We start from the raw sequence: 18,569 nt of genomic DNA, 5'->3' as shown, positions 1-18,569 counted from the left end.
CGTGGTCTGGCTAGCCAGACTCCGCACGTGCTATCTCCTGGCATGGCTGGCCTCCTGTTATACCCTGACCAGGGACCCTCTCCTGAAGACTGTGGCTCTTCTGCCACATGTCCTTACCTCGCTCTAGTGGTGGATGTGCCTGGGCAACGTTCTTGCTGGCTTGCCTTTTTACCAACTGCTACCATCCATTATCCTTATTACGGACGCTTCTCTTCTGGGATTGGGTGCCCTTTCTGTCTTGTTGCATGGTGCAAGATGTTCTATGAACAGACATTCCATATCAGCCTTTTGGAGCTCCAGGCAGTTCATTATGCATGCAAACACTTTCAGTGGTTTTGGGCGCACAGGTCAGTCAATGTTCTTACTGACAACACTGTCTGCATATATTACAACAGCCACCAAGGGGTTGTCTGGTCCCCATCCCTAAATGCAGAAGCCATAATACTGTGGATGTGGAACATTCAGTGTCAGGTCACCCCTTTTGCCACAACTGAACAGTCCCAGTCCACCCTCCGTGGGGGAGAGGGGGGCAGGAGAAGGAAAAAAAAACAAACCCCACACACCACAGAGCAGAAAAACGCCACAGCGAGAAAGCCACACACACACACAGAGACAGTCTCTTACTTAAGATTCCTGTATTTGCTTCTCCTTTACCTGGAGAACTCTCTCTCACCTGTTAAACCCATGGTGACGTATTCCTGGCATCACCTGTCTGTGAAAACTCATTTCTAGTGGCCATCATGTCGGCTAAGAGGAGGGTGGGGGGAGTTTGCTGCCCTTATGGCTGAGCCTTCCCTACATCTTCTTTACCAAGGATAGAGGCGCCCTTTGACCTCACCTCAGGCTTTTTCATAAGGTTCCTTCTCCATTTCACATCAATGAACCTGTTCACTTACTGATGTTTTTCCCAAAACAGTACTTTGACCCTACACGTGCGCCGTGGCACAACTTGGACATCCAGCGGGTGTTGACCTTCTATATGGAGCATACGAAGCCTTGGTGCAAATCTCTGAAGCTCTTCCTGTCCTTCGTGGAGCAGTCTAAGAGCTTGCCTATTTCCTTACATGATCCATTGTTTACAGCCAAGCACTAAGGTACAACCGTATTTGCTCTGATCCAACAGACAGATAAACGTCTACAAGACCTTTACCAAGCTTTCCTCAAACTACAATACCCACCTAAGGAAGTGAGGAAACAGATTGACAGAGCCAGGAGGGTACCCAGAAGCCACCTGCTACGAGACAGGCCTCGCAAGGAAAACAAGAGAACACCACTGACCATCACATACAGCCCCCACCTAAGGCATCTTGAACGCATCATCCGTGATCTGCAAGCAATCCTGAACAATGATCTTTCACTCTCACAGACCTTGGCAGGCAGGCTTGTCCTCACCGGCAGGCAGGCTTGTCCTCACCTACAGACAGCCTGCCAACCTTTAAACAAATCCTCACCAGCACTACAAATCGCAAACCCAGTGACTCTAGGTCTGGAAGTAGCCCCTGCAACAGTCCTCATTGCCAACTCTGCTCACATATCTACACCAGTGACACCATCACAGGCCCTAACATCAACCATACCATCAGGGGCTCCTTTACCTGCACATCTAGTAATATAATATATGCCATCATGTGCCAGCAATGTCCCACTGCAGTTTACATTGGCCAGACTGGACAGTCTCTCCGTAAAAGAATAAATAGGCATAAATCAGACATCGGGAGCGGTAATGTACAGAAGCCTATGGGTGAACACTTCAGTCTCCCTGGACACTCAATGGCAGATGTAAGGATGACAGTCCTGGAACAAAGAAATTTCAACAATCAAATAGAGAGAGAAATCTCTGAGCTGCAATTTATTTGCAAATTTGACTCTATTAACCAAGTATTAAACAGAGACTGGGAGTGGCTTGTAGCTTACAAAAAGAGCTTCCCTACCCTCAGTGTTAATATCTCCCCATTAGACTCTGGTAAAGGCTCACATTCCCCTGTCTGATCTAACTTTTTTCCTCTTTTGATAGGTACTGTTGATACTGGGCCATTTCTACCTTGCCAAATAGACCTTGTCAGGTCTGGCTCTCCCTTTTACTGGGACCTCACTCTTTAAATACCCCTCTGAAACCACCCCTCCACTCATGCATCTGATGAAGTGGGTCTTTGCCCACGAAAGCTTATGCTCCAAAGTATCTGTTAGTCTGTAAGGTGCCACAAGACTACTTGTTCTTTGTAGCCAACCAGGCTTGGGTTCCCCAGAAACGAGGCTGCACCCAGAAGGCGAGTGCTATATTTGGTTTATTGAAAGCATGTGACACCCGTGATGGGAGCCCCGTAGACGCCGCAATTACCAGTGGGGGAAAACCCAATGCATCAGAGCTTCGCTCGGGAAGAGACTCTGTAACAGGCCTCCTAACACTAGCTGATAAAGCTGAACTCATTAACAAAGATTGTCTAAAATTGCCTATGCATTCCTTATCACTATCTCTAGTGGACTACTGCCAGCGTAGCCTTGGAGTCTTGGCACGCAAGCCTTGTTCTTCAGCAGTTCCCATGGCAGCTTTTCACCTTGCACAGACTGGTCTGTTTAGATTCTCCTGAGGATTCAGAGGGGTCAGACTGCACTCTCAACCGTTACAATGTCTTCTTGCTCCCTACATTCACATGGCTACCTCTCTGATAACTGTAGTTTGTAACTTTCACTCTAGAATAACTAATGTAACATTTTTAAACAGTATCCTAGAGGTAAGCCTGGCAATTACTGAAGAGAGACTTACTGAACTGTATTGGACAAACTGATTGGAAAATGTAGTAAAAAGCAGAATTGTAAGATAGATTGAACAGAATGTGTTGGAGGAAAGTCAGCATAGTTTTTGTAATGGGAAAACATGTCTCCCCAGTCCATTAGAATTCACTGAGAGGCATCAACAAGCACGTGAATGAGGAGGATCCAAATTTAGGCTTTCAGAAAGCCTTTGATAAGGCACAAGAGAGAAGTTCCTCAATAGAATCATAGAAGATTAAGGTTGGAAGAGATGTCAGGAGGTCATCTAGTCCAATTCTCAGCCCACAACAGGACCAGTGCAAACTAAATCATCCCAGCTAGGGCTTTGTCAGGCCGTGCCTTTATAAAACCTCTAGGGATGAAGATTCTACTATATCTCCTTAGGTAACCCACTCCAGTGCTTTACCATTCTCTTAGTGAAATAGTTTTTCCTAATATCCATATGAGACTCCCACTCTGCAGTTAGAGACCATTACCCCTTGTTCTGTCCTTTCAGGTAGTTGAAGGCTGCTATCAAATCCCACTCATTTTGTTCTTCCGAAGACTTAAGTCCAGTGCCCTCAGCCTCTGCTCGTAAGTTATGTGCCCCAGCCCCCAGTCATATTCATTGCCTTCCATTGGAGACTCAAATTTGCTCATATCCTTTCTGTAATTGGAGCCCATAACTGAAAGCAGTACTCCAGATGTTTCCCCATCAGTGCCAGAGAGGAATAGTAGCTTCATTCAGTCTGCTGGCAATACTCCTGTTGATGCAGTTCAATATGGCATTAGCATGCCCTTGTTGCCAAGAAGGCTGTTGACTCACACCCAGCACTGTATAACTCCCTTTTCTGCAGAACAGCCACTTACGCAGTCAGTTCCCAGCCTGTAGCAGTACATCCAGTTCGTATATCTTACTTGTTCTTGCTGAACCACATCGGAGTTCTTTTAGCTCAATCCTCTAATTCGCCTAGGTTACTCTGGACCCAGTCTCTACTTAACAGTGTATCTACCTCGTCTCCCTTAGTGTCACCCAAAAATTTGCTGAGGGTGCAGTCCGTACCATCATCCAGATTATTAATGAAGATGTTGAACAAAACTGGCCTGTGTCAACTCGCTCAGCAATCTTGGATGCATTAGCTCTGAACCCATGGGTCTGTGCAAGTTCAGATTTTCGAAATATTCCTTTACCTGTACTTTCACCAGGGAAGGCTGATTCTCTTTTCCCAATACTGGTGAAGCAGTCTGGGAGCTGAGTTCGTCTGCGAAGATTGAGCCATAAAAAGCACTGAGTTACTGCCGCCCCCCCGCCCCCGTAAGGGTCCCATCCTTTCCCTGATCATGTTGTAGCTGTTAACATACCTGGAGAAATCCTTCTTGTTACCCTTCACATCTCTTGCCAGCTGCAACTCCAGTTGTGCTTTGGTCTTCCTGATTGTACCACCATATCCTTGAGCAATATATTTTAACTCCACTTTAGTCACCTAAATTTCCCCTTTCTGTAAGCTTTCTTTCTGTGTTTAAGCTCCCCAAAGATTTCTCTGTTAAGCTAAGCTTGTTGCTTGTTATACTTGCTATTATTTCTGCACGTAAGGATGGTTTGTTCCTTTGCCCTCAAAAAGCCTTTTTCAAAGTATAGCCAGCCATTACTATGCGGAGATCCTCATGGCTACGGGCAGTAAGTGTTCCAAAAGAACTCCAAGCAAAGGTGGAAGGAAGACTTACCGTTTGACACAGTAAAATTGTATGCAGCAAACACATGAAATATTACATTCTAGCAAAGACACAAGAACTGTCTTGTGTACTTTTGGGCATGTATGCTTCCCCATTCCAGAAAAAAAATGCACCCATACCAGAGGTACAACGAACAGTCATTGGCAAGACGTTCCTACAAACCTTACCAAAATAATGTCAAGAAATCAGAAGCACAAAGTCCTGAATAACTACTCTGTACTTCTCTCGGCCTTGAAACAGCAGGTTTGAAGTTTTGGTTGAGGGCTCTTTGAACCTCCCACACTCTCCAGTGCACCACTTTCCAATATTCTATCGTTGCCTACGTCCCCTTTTTTTTAATCAGTGGATGCTAATAACCACAGATGGGTGTTAAATGTCATCACCCAGGGTTACACTATTCCTCTACTCTCCATCCCCCTTACCCATCCATCTTCAGTGGTCCCTCCTGTGAGAACTTACTACAGGTCGAAGTGCTACACATCTTGCAAATTGGAGCCATAGAAAAAATTCCAAAACAGTACCAAAAGGAGGGGTTTTACTCAAGCTACTTTCTAACAGAAAAGATGGGGGTGCTGGAGACGCATTCTAGATTTATGGTGGCTGAACAAATACATTCAGAAACAGCAATTCAGGATGACCACAGAATTTTGTATAATCCCTGCACTGGACAAGGGGGACACAGTGCCATTGGTTCACAGTGCTTGACCTGCAAGACGCTTATTTCCATGTCACCATTCACTTTGCTCACAGACGCATTCTGTGCTTCACCCTCAGAACAAACATTGCTAATAGAGAATCCTGCCCTTTGGGCTTTCAACTACCCTCAAGGTCCTTGCTCCAGTAGCTGCACATCTCAGATAGGAAGGCAGCACCATGTTACCATACCTCGACAACTGCCTCCTCTGCAGACAATCTCGGGACATCACAAGAGCCACGGTCCAATCCACAAAACATCTCCTACTGTCTCTGGGGTTCCTTTTATAAACCTTTCCAAGTCAACCCTGGAACCTACCCCATGCATCAACTTCATAGGAGCTCCTGCTCAAGATTATCTCCCAACACAGCGCCACCAGGCTATAAAGGGCCTGATATCACAACTTACCATCGGCCCTACGGTTCCCATGCTTACATGAGTTCACCTCCTCGGACACATGGCAGCCAATAGTCATGTTGTTCCCAGCGCTTAGTTACATTTTCACTGCCTACAGCATTAGCTGGTGTCATTGTATACTGGCAGCAGGCATCAAATGCACAGACATGTATCACTACCTCAAAAAGTAACTGAGTCCATACAAGGGTGGACTCAAGAATGAATGAAACACCCTACATGGGGTCCCATTTCATTGGGCCCAACCAACCTGTGAAATTACAATGGATGTTTAGCTTCTCAGCAGGAGAGCTCATTGCCAACAGCATCACAGCAAGGGGATGAGCAGAATTTTATATCTTTGAGTTATGCTCTGTGTTCAATGCTTGCAAGCATTTTCTGCGGCACATTCAAAACAAGACCAGATCCTCTCATCCCAGTGTAATGTAGGGTCTCATGATTTTGTGAACTTAATTCAGTAATTTGCGAGCGGCCCTCCCAGGCAAGAGTGGCTGCAGCTGAGCACCATATTAGCGAAATTCAACATTCGTAAGAGTTTTCAGCACGGAATCATCGCAAATGTTGACCCTACTGTATATTGAAATTCATATCTGCATGCATAGTGTAATGCCATTCTATTCAAAATGAGCCATTGCAGCCTTTCCAAGAGTACATTCCACAAGATCAGTAGCAACAGCCAGTCTTCTACCCACACATTCATGACACAGGTAACATTAGGTAACATTTTTGGCTTGCATTATGCAGGTGTTCAAAGTGATGATTATAGTGATTTTCTCCACTTATTTTAAGTCGTTGCTGTGAACAGGAGTTTCACTGGGCATCCAGGTCCTTTACTGGCATCACTGATCAGGAATCTGTTTGCCTCTTTAATCTCCATGTTGGCATCCTTTTGTGGGGCAGCTCTAAGATTTTCTGCAGTGTGCACTAAAGAAATTCAGCTGTTTTAACTCTCCAGGTTCTCAGGGAATTGGGATGCAGCACTGGGATCTGTCTCGTAGTGCCAGCAACCTTTGGTTTGGTTGTCTTTTCTCGTGCATTTGAACATTAAATCTTCAAAGCTGAAATGTGCTCTGCATCCTCTGCTGTCAGTCAAGGTACTTCAGAGAGAATTGAACAAAATTGATGTGATTTCCATTCTGGGCGAGGTCTTATGACATAACTTCAAGCAAAATATTTTCTTATGGCCATGTAGCTGAAATTATTTTCTTACTTTTTTTCCAACGTGTTTTGCTCCACTGTAGATATAGTCTTACTGCCATCTGTTTTTAGAACACATTTTTAGAGGCTTTTAGTTGATCTGTTTCATAAACGCCAGTCTCTAGGGAGTTTGGTCATAGCTCAGTGACAGACAGACATTATCTTTTTCCAGTTAATGGGGATTCATTAATGGGATAATGGGAAGAGTTTGTGCTGAAGTTGTTTCAGGAGCATGGTCTCCAGTAGCTGCCCACACTGGCTAGTCTCTTGATCTTTTTGTACAACTCCATCTCTTACAGGGGTGAGCATTAATTTTTGATGGGAGAGGGGAGGGATCCAAGATTTTTGTAAATGGTCAGAGGCTGCACTTTTTTATAAAGGTGGCATGGGATCTGGGAGAGAGGTTTTGTGCAGAAGGGAACTTGGGGGTAGGGAACAGGGGTGCAGGAAAGTGCAAGCGTTCTGAGAGGGAGTTTGGGTGAAGGAGGGGTTGTGACCTGGGACAGGGTGTTGAGATGCAGGGTAAAGGCATGGTTGGGGGTGCAGGATCTCAGATGGAATTGGAATGCAGGAGGGGATTGGGAGCCAGAGGCAGGCTGTGGCTGGAAGGCACTTACCGAAGCAACTCCTGTCCAGTAGCACACTCAGGCAGGCCTTCTCCGCACTCCTGGGGAGGCTCTGCTCATGACCGCACTCCCAGCAAAATCAGTTCTCATTGGCCTGTTTCAGTGCACAAAACCTTTGTCCCCCAGTCATGTGAAGCACAGAGAGCTTCAGGGACCAGCTGCTGATTTGAGTGTTGCCCCTCTGCATTTAGGGGCAGACCATGGGCCCATTTAAAAGGTTTTTCAGGTTGGGTCCACCTGTGGGCCATATCTTGCCCTCACCAGCTTTATCAACTGTCTAATCAGTGATTTAGGCAATTCCATTTTAAACTATGATTACATATTTAGTGACAGGGATTCTCAAATCCAGATTAGTTTAGTGATGACAAACCTTGGATAAGCTTTGGTTGAATTTATTGATTAACAGTAAACACAGCACATACAGAGAGGCATAGCTGAGGAAGCCCTCACCAGGTTGTGACTAGACTGCAGATTGTCTTGCTTGCCCTGTGAATTTGGGGCAGTTAACCTTTTTCACCCTTCTTAGTTATCATTCTGGTCCCTATTTATTTCCTCTTTTTCTCTAGTCCTTTGCAGTTTTTTTTATTTTGCTGTTAGTATATTGCTAAAATATCTCCAAAAATACTCCAAATTATGCTGAGATTACTGCATCGTAAACGGTAATTTAACATTATTTTTGCATTTAGTAATGTCATAAAGGCAGGGAATATTTAATGTGACTCTTAAAATCAATTTAATGAAGTCTTAGATTACTAATACTCAACTTCATAATTCATGGTGTATTTACCTCACAAGATCACTCTACTGTAGGACAGAGTTAATATTGTTTGGATGTCTTAACTGCATTTTTTACCTTACCATAGTTTTGGATTTCTTAGAAATTTGAATATTAACTCTGAATTTTCTGAGCTTATAATAGCTGATTTTGCTATAATTACCTGTAACTTTTTTGTTTTTATATTTTTACCGGTAAGTTACTAAGTCATACTTTCAACCATAGCTGGATTTCAGTATAATTCCATGTCTGGGAATAAAACAAGATCTGCCGTTTTGTAATGCTGCTACAGCAGCGTTTCACCTATTTCACTTATACCGCTCTTCTGTTACAGGAGTTGTTTTGAACTACTACTTTCTGTGCCTGAAGGTGAATTGCCATGTGAAGTATGGTTAGGCTTCCATCAGTCTATACAGGTAAGTGTATTTTACTTACGTTGTAACACCATTCGATGGCTGGAAGTTGAAGTAAGCCAAATTCGGACTGCAAATAAACCACATTTTTAACAGCATTATTAACCATTGCAATAACTTAGTAAGGGTTGTGGTAGAATCTCCATCGCTAGAAACAGTTAAATCAAGATTGGATGTATTTCTACAAGATAAGCTCTATTTTAAACAGGAATTAATTCCAAGAAGTCCTGTGGCATATGTTTATACAGGAGGTCAGATTAGAAGATCACAGTGTTCCCTTCTGGCATTACAATATATGAATTTGTGTATGCATAACCAAAGAAGTGAGTTCTATGGAGGGACTTGAATGAAAAGGTGGTGTTGTGGAGAGCAGAAATTGCAAATGTAGCCCTGGGTATCATAGGAAGAGGTAGATGAGGTAAACAACAAGGGTGGCATTATTGGCTAGGGATGTGGAGCTGCAGTAAGAGGGGAGGTCCAAGATATTAGCTAAGACACAGTTGTGCATGGCCTTGCATTTGTGGAAGTTGTTAGAAATGGGGAATTCAGTGGATGAATTCCAAGATGGGAGGGCTATGATCTGATTAGATAAGTGATTTCAGCAACATTGGTTTGGATGTAGCAAGTGGGATTGCATTGTGTGACAACTAGAATTTGCCAGCTGGATAACAAAACTAATATTTGCTTCCAGTATTCTAAGCCCACTTTGTACAGGGCCTTTACACAAAACCTACTGAGAATAAATACTTTATTTACAAATGTTGAGTAGTGAGAGAGAGAATATACTGAATATTTCCCTACCTTGTTAAAATGTGCATAATACAGATAGCTAGTGCTGATAATCAAAATGATTTATTGTGCAGTGTAAAAGAAATGCAAAATACTAGAAAAGCAAAACTAACAAATTTTAGAATTAATGCTGCTTGACTACAGTAGCAGCAGGAATCTAACTTGTGTATTTTAGTCACTAGAGGGGCATGAGATTTGCATATGCATAGCCATTGTGTTAAATGCTGTATGAGTAATAACTTTTCCAGCAAGCAGGTAATAGATTGAAGGATTTCATGGTCTGAGAAAAAGGCTTCGTAGTCTTCTTTATAAACTGCACAGTAGAAAAATTGTACTCTGGGTTGAGGATGTAGCTCCTCCAGAGTACTTCGCATTTATCTTTTTTGAATTTCATCCTGTTCTCTTCAGATAATTTCTCCAGTTTGCCGTCAGAGCATTTTGAATATTAATTCTATCTCCAAAGTGCTTACAGACCCTCTTGTGATGGAGTTCAGGGGTCCCCATGCACTGCACCCTGTCTGCTGGCAGGAGTGACTCTCACTCAGCAGGTACAACAGGAAACCTCCTGCAGGCAACAGATGCCCAGTTTCTCACAGAAGCATCAGTACGGCAGTCAGAGACAGTCATTCCAACCCGTCCTGGGGAGAGGAGCCTGAGGGGTGCCCCTCTGGGGTGTAGCTTCCCCCTCCTGAGGCTGGCCGCCTTCCAGCTCCCTCTCCCCCTAGCCTCTAACTGCCGCCCACACTTCAAAAAACAGCTCGGCTCCACCCTCCTCTTTGTTCAGGGCTGAGGTGTTACCTGCCAGCCTAGGTTGTAGCCCCAGGGTCATCCTTAGCCACTGGGAGCTGCTCTGCTTGTCTCCCCCATCCAACCTGAGTCTCACACATGCACTCCCCCCACTCCGTCACACCTCTCACCTTGATATCTGCATGTTTTGGAAATGTACTCTTGATGTCAGTGATGCACGGACTTGGGGAAAGAAGGGGATGCTTGTACGCTCCTGAGGAGAGTACAAAAGGTTTTCTAGGGGGCAGGACGAAATTAGGATCCCTTTGGTCTAGCAGGAATGGTATAAACATAGAGTGGTTATTTTGGGGCAGGCCTGGAGCAGAACTGAAGGAAAAAAAAAAATCCTCCCGTGCCACAAACTGAAAACCATGGCCAGCAGATGCTGCTCTCTTCTGGGCCACCTCTGAGGGCAATGGCAACACAGAAATAAGGGAGCTACTTCAGATTACATGTAATAGGGTGTGCTCATGGCTAAGTCCATTGATATTAAGGAGGATGAATGGACATATATCTGACATTAGGAATTGGAATACACAAACTTATAGCAGTGTTTCCCAAACTGATTTAGCCATGGAGCAATTTTGGGCTTGGAATACATTGATAGAACACACACATCTTGGTCCAGGAGGGGAGACAAGGTGGAAGGTTTCTTACTGAAAAATTACTGCATGTCATGCTCAAAAGTTGACTTAAAGGAGGTAGATTTTTAGATGTATTTTACAAAGAACAAAAAATAAGAGAAAATCACCTGAATGAACAACTAATGTCCTTCTGATAGGAGGATGGCTAGCAATCGTATAATAAAGTATAAAAATCAAGTACAAACTGAAAACAAAACATCAATATAATGCCAAAAGAAGGATGTTTATTGTTCTTTTGTACAAAAATAGGAAGGATAGTATTTTGTTCAAAAAGGGACTGTCTTTCCTTAAAGCTTAAAAAACTTTTTGATGGGGAAAAAAATAAAATAAAACAAAACAAATTGGGCATGGAAAATATTTTTTCAATTTGATACTTTTATAAATGTGTTTATTTTTTCAGAAAACTACTGGAAAATAAAAATAAGTAATATTTAATTTTATTTTTTAAATGGGAGCAGTCATTTTGCATCTTTTGATAACAAATCTCCTCAATATTAGGAAGGATCCTGGAGAGTAGGATCCTCATATCAGGTGCAGCATCAAGTCTATTCCTGTATTTTGCTTTCCTTGAAGTATAATGTGAAAATCCAATTTCACATAGGTATGTTGTAGCAAAGGGAAGGAGCACTCAAACTGCATATTTTGCCACGTTCAAGTAAACTGTGATTAGACTGTCCCAAAAAAGTTATTTAATGGAAGTTCATTAAACCTTTGTTTCAGTTAAGAGTCTGAAATCAAGTCAGTCAGACTCTCGTAATCTTGCACTACTTAAACTGACCATCTTGACTGTAATTGCAAATGGATTTCAAACCCAAGTATTGTTTGTCAGAGGGAAATATTGTAGGAGGCAACTGCCAGTCACGCAGGTGCTGTGCAGTGACACTGTAAGTAGCCTCATTGACTGTTCTAGAATTTTATTTCAATCAGAAAGTCACTAAGATTAGGAAAGCAGTTGAAGTTCTCTTCTTATAGACAGGATTCAAAATTCCAGTTTCCTTGACAGCAACGAAATTTTCTGCATTACAGTAAAAAGGTCATATTTCTTCCTTGCAGTGACAGATTCACCTAATTTAATTTTGTAAAAACGTCTGCAAAGTACACAAGTCTCAGCCACGAGGAACTTGGCAGTCAGACAGTCGAAACTTGTAATTCAAGAAAACCAGTAGCTCACCATGAAGCTCAAAAAGTCTTACAAGCACTTTGCCTTGCAATAACCACCTCACTTCCATATGTAGAGGCACATACACACAATTTCATATTTAATATTTCAGAAGGAAAAATATCACTACCATTGCAATGTTTTCATGCAACACCTATTCACACTGCAGAACACAGTTTGGGTAGCACTGATCCAGAGGGGGGAACACTTTAACCCCCCTGTACATTCAGTCAGGGATTTGAAAGTAACCATTCTCCTGCAAAAGGATTTTGCCGCAAGATTAGAGAGCACTTTAAAGAACTAACAATTTATTAGGTGATGAGCTTTCATGGGGCAGATTCACTTCTTCACGAAAGCTCAGCACCTAATAAATTATTTTGTTAGTCTTTAAATGCTATCTGACTGCTTTTTTGTTTTGTGAAGATACAGACTAATGCACCTACCTCTCTGTAACAAAGAGGGTAGTTACTTATTCCACAATATTGAGTCTGTTCTGGTATGGCTATGATCTGAAGAAGTGGTTCTGTCCCATGAAAGCTCATCACCTAATAAATTATTTTGTTAGTTTTTAAAGTGCTACATGACTGCTTTTTTGTTTTGATAGAGTACAGACTAACACGGCTATCTCTCTGTCATTATGCCACAATAGCTATGCTGCTTCAGTGTTGTAATCTGTGAAACCCATAATCGTGCATCTGTCCCTGTTTTAGGAATCCTCAACTAACAAGCTTTGAATTGTGAGGGAGCTGAGGGAGGGCTTTGGTTTTGTGCCTTGTAAGCTCTTGCATTTGAGCACGAGAAAGCTGAGTGCATGAGTCTCCTGTGCAGGAGGCACATGCACTCCTACAGTAGGATCTACACTGTGTTCTACATCTCAAGAACCACAGTTATTGCAAGGTAAATAGCCGTTCTTTCTGAGGTATATGCTAGCTCCACTCATGTCAGTGAAGTGTTAACTGACAAATAACAGATGGACCACCTGCATTGTTGCATGAAATGATCAGTAAAATTAATCAAGTTAACATCATTACTCCACAATTCCCAAGCCGCACTCCACATTTTGTGGTATTAAAAGCCCAAGCTATGCCAAAACCTCCATATAAGTGTGGGGGCTACTTCAGGGACATTTTTTTTTTTTTCCAAGGAAAATCTCTAACTGAAGCTGCCAGAGTGCTGCAGAAACATGAAGACCTAGCTGCAAGAACTTAGGGACAGCTTGCTAACAAGCAACATTGCTTTTTCCAAAGACAGCACTGTAGAAATTTAAATATACAAGAATTACCATGATGTAGGTGAATGGTGTTTAAACACATTTTCTGGTGGTATAATGCCAAAACAGTATAGTTGGTGGTTTTTTGCTAAGGTAAAATATTGAATTTAACTTAACATTTTCTTAATGGATTTTGCTTTTTTGTTTGTTTTTTTTTGTTTTGTAGGATTCACATGATGCTTTACTGGAATTTGGGAATAATAACCTCCAAATATTGGTTGATATTACTAGGGAAGGAGTGTGGAAAAATCCAGTTCTTCTCAAGGTTCTATCACAGCAGTCAGTGGAAGCAGAAGAAGGTAAGAAGTGAGATTCTTATTTATAACATAAGAGGTTCAATAAACCTGATGATATACTTACGGAATTGACTGGGAGCTGGTGCCTGTTGATCCTGATTTGAACTTTTCATTATTACAGAATATGACAATTTTTCAGTTGGAACAATACGATGCTAGCCATGTAATAAACTGCATTATCATGAAACGCTTTCATTGGCACAGTCCATTAAGTTTACTAATACATCTTAGCCACAGTCCATTTCTAATATTGTAAATTTGAGCATCTTGAAAGAACAACCATTTAAAAAAAAAAGTCGACTGAGAAATATTTTCTTTTTCTTGCCTATGTGGAATTTCTTTCCTTCCCCAGAACTTCAGTAGATTGACTTGCATAACTCTTCATTTTTCATCAGTGCATTCATTGTAAATAGAGATAATTTTAAAGCTTATTTGTAAAGGATAAAAATAAGTTTTCCTTCAAGTGATGACCCTGTGGATGCTTCATTTTAGGTGGTTGAGTTCCCTCTACCTGTAGCTGAAGAATTTTGAGAGCATTACCTGCCCAGGCTATATGTATGGCCTTCCCATCTCAAGCCTACCATGGTAGTTGATTAGCACTGTGCAGCACCCCCCTCCGCCCGACCCCCACTTCCTTCTCGACCACACTTGGTCCAGCTCATAGCTCCGATTGTGCCTGCATTAGCTGTACCTCAGTAGTTCTTCTTAGCAGTTTGTGTATAATAGTTAGATTAGTGGGCCGTAGCGGTTTTCTGCTTCCCATTTAAAAAGAGAATCCTTTTTATCATCGCACCACAGGATTTTTCCCCTTTGAAACGTCAGGATCTCTTGGTTTTAAACCTCGTATTGCCTGCTGTGAGGCAGTTCCTATCTGCGGACATTCACTATGCATCAGGTGCCTGGGGGAAACATGTACCCCAGAAGTGCACTGTGTATACTACCAGCTGCATCTGCTGCTTTCCCTCTAGGGAGCAGGGTGAGGAGAGGGAATTTTCTTCATGTCAGCATTTCTTGCACCTGCAAACCAGTATCACATCGGAGCCACAAAAGCACAGTAGACACCATCCCAGACCAGACATAAAGGAGTGGCATGGACACACATGCACACACACCTATACCCCATATATGCAATATTTCTCCAGGATGCCAAGTAGAAGGGAATTTTCTAATGTTTAAGAGGTATTTCTGGGCCAAGGTGAGAGACCCTACCCTGGGCAAATTGCTTAAAACTAGCCACTTACAGCCCAGGCTGGAGTTTCCGTATCAATAAGGCAAACCAAGCCAGTCACAAAAGTACCTCTGCCAGCCCCTCTGTCCAGCTAGAAGATACACAAGCAAACCCACAGATTCTCCATCTGCTTCTAATGGCCAAACCAGCAACCCTGCTGAGGTGAGAGGTTATGAAAACCTATTTCACCAAATCCACACAGATTATTCTAGGCCCCAAAGGGTCAAGGACAAATTACAAAGGATGAATAAAGGCAAACAACACAAGAATGCAGAAGCAAGATTAGAAAGGCTAAGGCACAAAATGAGCTCAAACTAGCTACAGGCATAAAGGGAAACAAGAAGGCTTTTTACAAATACATTAGAAACAAGAGGAAGGCGAGGGATGGGGTAGGTCCATTGCTCAGTGAGGAGGGAGAAGCAGTAACATCAAACTTGAAAATTGCGGAGATGCTTAATGACGACTTTGTTTCCGTCTTCACTGAGAAGTCTGATGAAGGAATGCCTTACATAGTGAATGCTAGTGGGAGAGGGGTAGGGTTAGAAGTTGAAATTAAAAAAAAAAAAGTTAAAAATCACTTAGAGCGGATGTCTGCAAGTCACCAGGGCCTGATGAAATGCATCCTAGAATACTCAAGGAGCAGATAGGAGGTATCTGAGCCTTTATCTATCATCTTCAGAAATTCATGGGAGACAGGAGAGATTCCAGAAGACTGGAAAGGGGCAAATATAGTACCCATTTATAAAAAGGGGAATAAGAATAAACCAGGAAAAACTACAGGCCAGTCAGCTTAACTTCTGTGCCAGGAAAGATAATGGAGCAGGTAATTAAAGAAATCCTTCTTCAAGCACTTGGAAGGTGGTAAGGTGATAGGGAACAGCCAGCATGAATTTGTAAAGAACATATCATGTCAAACCAATCGGCTAGCTTTCTTTGATAGGGTAAGAAGCCTTGTGGATAGGGGAGAGTCAGTAGATGTGGTATACCTAGACTTTAGTAAAGCATTTGATATGGTCTCTCATGATATTCTAATAAGAAAACTAGGCAAATACAATCTAGATGAGGCTGCTATAAGGTGGGTGCATAATTGGCTGGGTAACCATACTCAGAGAGTAGTTCTTAATGGTTCTCAATCCTGCTGGAAAAGTGTAACAAGTGGGGTTCTGCGTGGGTCTGTTTTAGGACCGGTTCTGTTCAATATCTTCATCAACGGTTTAGGTATTGGCATAGAAATTACGCTTATGTTTGCAGATGATACCAGGCTGGGAGGGGTTGCAACTGCTGTGGAGGATAGGGTCATAATTCAAATTGATCTGGATAAATTGGAGAAATGGTCTGAGGTAAACAAGATGAAGTTTAATAAAAACAAAGGCAAAGTGCTCCACTTAGGAAGGAACAATCTGTTTCACACATACAGAATGCGGGGAGACTGTGTAGGAATGACTACAGCAGAAAGGGATCTAGGGGTTATAGTGGACCATAAGCTAAATGAGTCAATAGTGTGATGCTGTTGCAAAAAAAGCAAACGTGATTCTGGGATACATTAACAGGTGTGTTGTGAACAAGAGACGAGAAGTCATTCTTCCGTTGTACTCTGCTCTGGTTAGGCCTCAGCTGGAGTATTGTGTCCAGTTCTGGGCACTGCATTTCAAGAAGGATGTGGAGAAATTTAGAGAGGGTCCAGAAAAGAGCGACAAGAATGATTTAAAGGTCTAGAGAATGTGACCTATGAAGAAAGGCTGAAAGAATTGGGCTTGTTTAGTTTGGAAAAGAGAAGATTGAGGGGCAATTTGATAGTGGTTTCATGCATCTAAAAGGATGTCATAAGGAGGAGGGAGAAAACTTGTTCTTTTTGGCCTCTGACGATAGAACAAGAGGCAATGGACTTAAACTGCAGCAAGGGAGGTTTAGGTTGGACATTAGGAAAAAGTTCCAAGTTGTCAGGGTGGTCAAACAGTGGAATAAATTGCCAAGGGAGGTTGTGGAATCTCCGTCACTGGAGATATTCAAGAACAGGTTAGATAGATGTCTGTCGGAGTGGTTTAGACAGTACTTGGTCCTGCCATTAGTACAAGGAGCTGGACTCTCTGGCCTCTCGAGGTCCCTTCCAGTCCTAGTATTCTAGGATATTCCTGGGTCAATAGATACTTAATTCTTCATCGAGTGATATCCCTGTGGGTGCTCCTCTGTAAGTGCTGGGCTCATCTCAGCACCACAGGTAGGAGACTTTTCCATAGTGGTAAGTTGCTGGACCTCGCATGCGCTGGCAGCATCACGTAGCATTCGTGCCCTTTTGTCCACCACACAAAGTCCAGCTCCCATCAGTTCCTCTCTGCTGGCCCTGGCCGTAGACGAAGAAAGCTGATCTCAACACTGACCTGATCGCGAGTGTGTATGTAATTGTTAATACTTGCCACATTTTTTCTTCATAGTTACCAGTTAGTTTAGTAATATTTCTTCTTAGCACTTTTTTTAAAAAAGAAAAACACCCTGAGAGGCTGCGTAAACACAGAAGCAGAGATTGTATCACCATTAAAGATGTAGGTAAAGATCACTTTATTTGCAGCCCTCCACATCACAGCAACCAGCCTTCAAATCAAATTTGGTCACCGGTTTGATAGACTCCTCCTCCTCCCCCCACCCTTATTCTTGCTAACTCTACATCCCACCAACCAGCTGTTTACAGATAGTATACCATTCTGGCATACCATCACTTCTGAAAAATGGATATTAAAGATTGTCAGGATTGGCCACTCTATTTACTTCCTCTCCTTTCCCCCATATCACCTTCTCTCTCTGCCCCACTTCAAGGACTCCTCTCATTCGTTACTCTTCTTACAGAAAATTAAATGTTACCTGCACCTAGACATGGTAGAACCAGTGCTGGCACAATACAGAGGTAAGGGCTTCTGTTCCCATTATTCTTTAATGCAGAACTGAGGATTATGGAGACCATTCTTGACATCAAGAAACTAAATAAATTTGTCAAAACTGTTCAGGATGGTTATAATTCTTCAGGTGTTTGCTCATGACCTTTCCATGTAGGTATGCATACAGTGTGCACACGTTATTGGAAGTTTTTCCCTTACCACGACCCATTGAGCCAGCAGGGGAACCCCAGAGAGTGGTGCCAGTATATCTGCTGATATATATCCCTGCTGGCCCTCCACCTCATCAGTTCTTTCTTACTGCTTGTGATGGTTGTTGGAACATGATCTTGCTAGCAAGTGCTCTTTAGCAGTCATTGTTCGTTTTTGCCAGTTTTCAGTAGTTACTGGTTCTTAAGTAGTTGTAAAATAGTTAAGTACTGTTATGCGTTCCTTGAGCTGTGCGCTTGATGCATGTGGAGGGACATGCCTGGCCCTAAAGGCTTCAAACTCTGTAAGAGCTGCCAGAAGCCTGTGTCGACCTGCACTCTGCTTGCCTCAAGTGTTTGGGTGAGGCTCACTTGTCAGAGGCTTGCAAGATTTTCAAGGCTTTCAAACCTCAGACCAAGTGGAAAAGTGTTGTGCCTCAAGATCATCTTGATAGAGGCAGCTCTACACCTGGCACTGGACTTGGATGTGGCACTGGCATCGCAGACCACACCAGCCTTGGTGCAGGAGGCGTCTGGACCTTTGTGTACCTCCCCGGCACTGCTACCAGTCCCTGGTGCTTCAGCAGAAGAGGAGCTCCAGTAGGGGCAGATTGGCCCCACAGCACATGCCCTCTGTGCACCCTCACATGGGGCAAATGGCACCATCAGGTCCTGAGCCAGGGCCTGCTTGGTCAGGCAAGTGGCAAACCCTGTACC

At 42.9% G+C, this 18,569-nt stretch overlaps 1 protein-coding gene across 2 annotated transcripts in view; it reads left to right on the top strand.

Annotated features, from left to right (window-relative positions):
• RLF (RLF zinc finger) overlaps positions 1 to 18,569 on the top strand; it is a 110,174-nt gene that overhangs the window by 21,545 nt on the left and 70,060 nt on the right. For both annotated transcript variants that reach the window (XM_074976497.1, XM_074976501.1), the window contains exons 3-4: positions 8,526 to 8,607; positions 13,419 to 13,551. In XM_074976497.1, coding sequence (XP_074832598.1) covers positions 8,526 to 8,607; positions 13,419 to 13,551 — 215 coding nt within the window. The remainder of the gene's footprint in view (positions 1 to 8,525; positions 8,608 to 13,418; positions 13,552 to 18,569) is intronic.

This window comes from Carettochelys insculpta, chromosome 24 (genome assembly GCF_033958435.1).
Source record: "Carettochelys insculpta isolate YL-2023 chromosome 24, ASM3395843v1, whole genome shotgun sequence".
In the NCBI taxonomy this organism is placed as follows: domain Eukaryota; kingdom Metazoa; phylum Chordata; order Testudines; family Carettochelyidae; genus Carettochelys; species Carettochelys insculpta.
The sequence above is the reverse complement of the archived record's forward strand: the minus strand, read 5'-3'. Positions and strand labels throughout refer to the sequence as shown.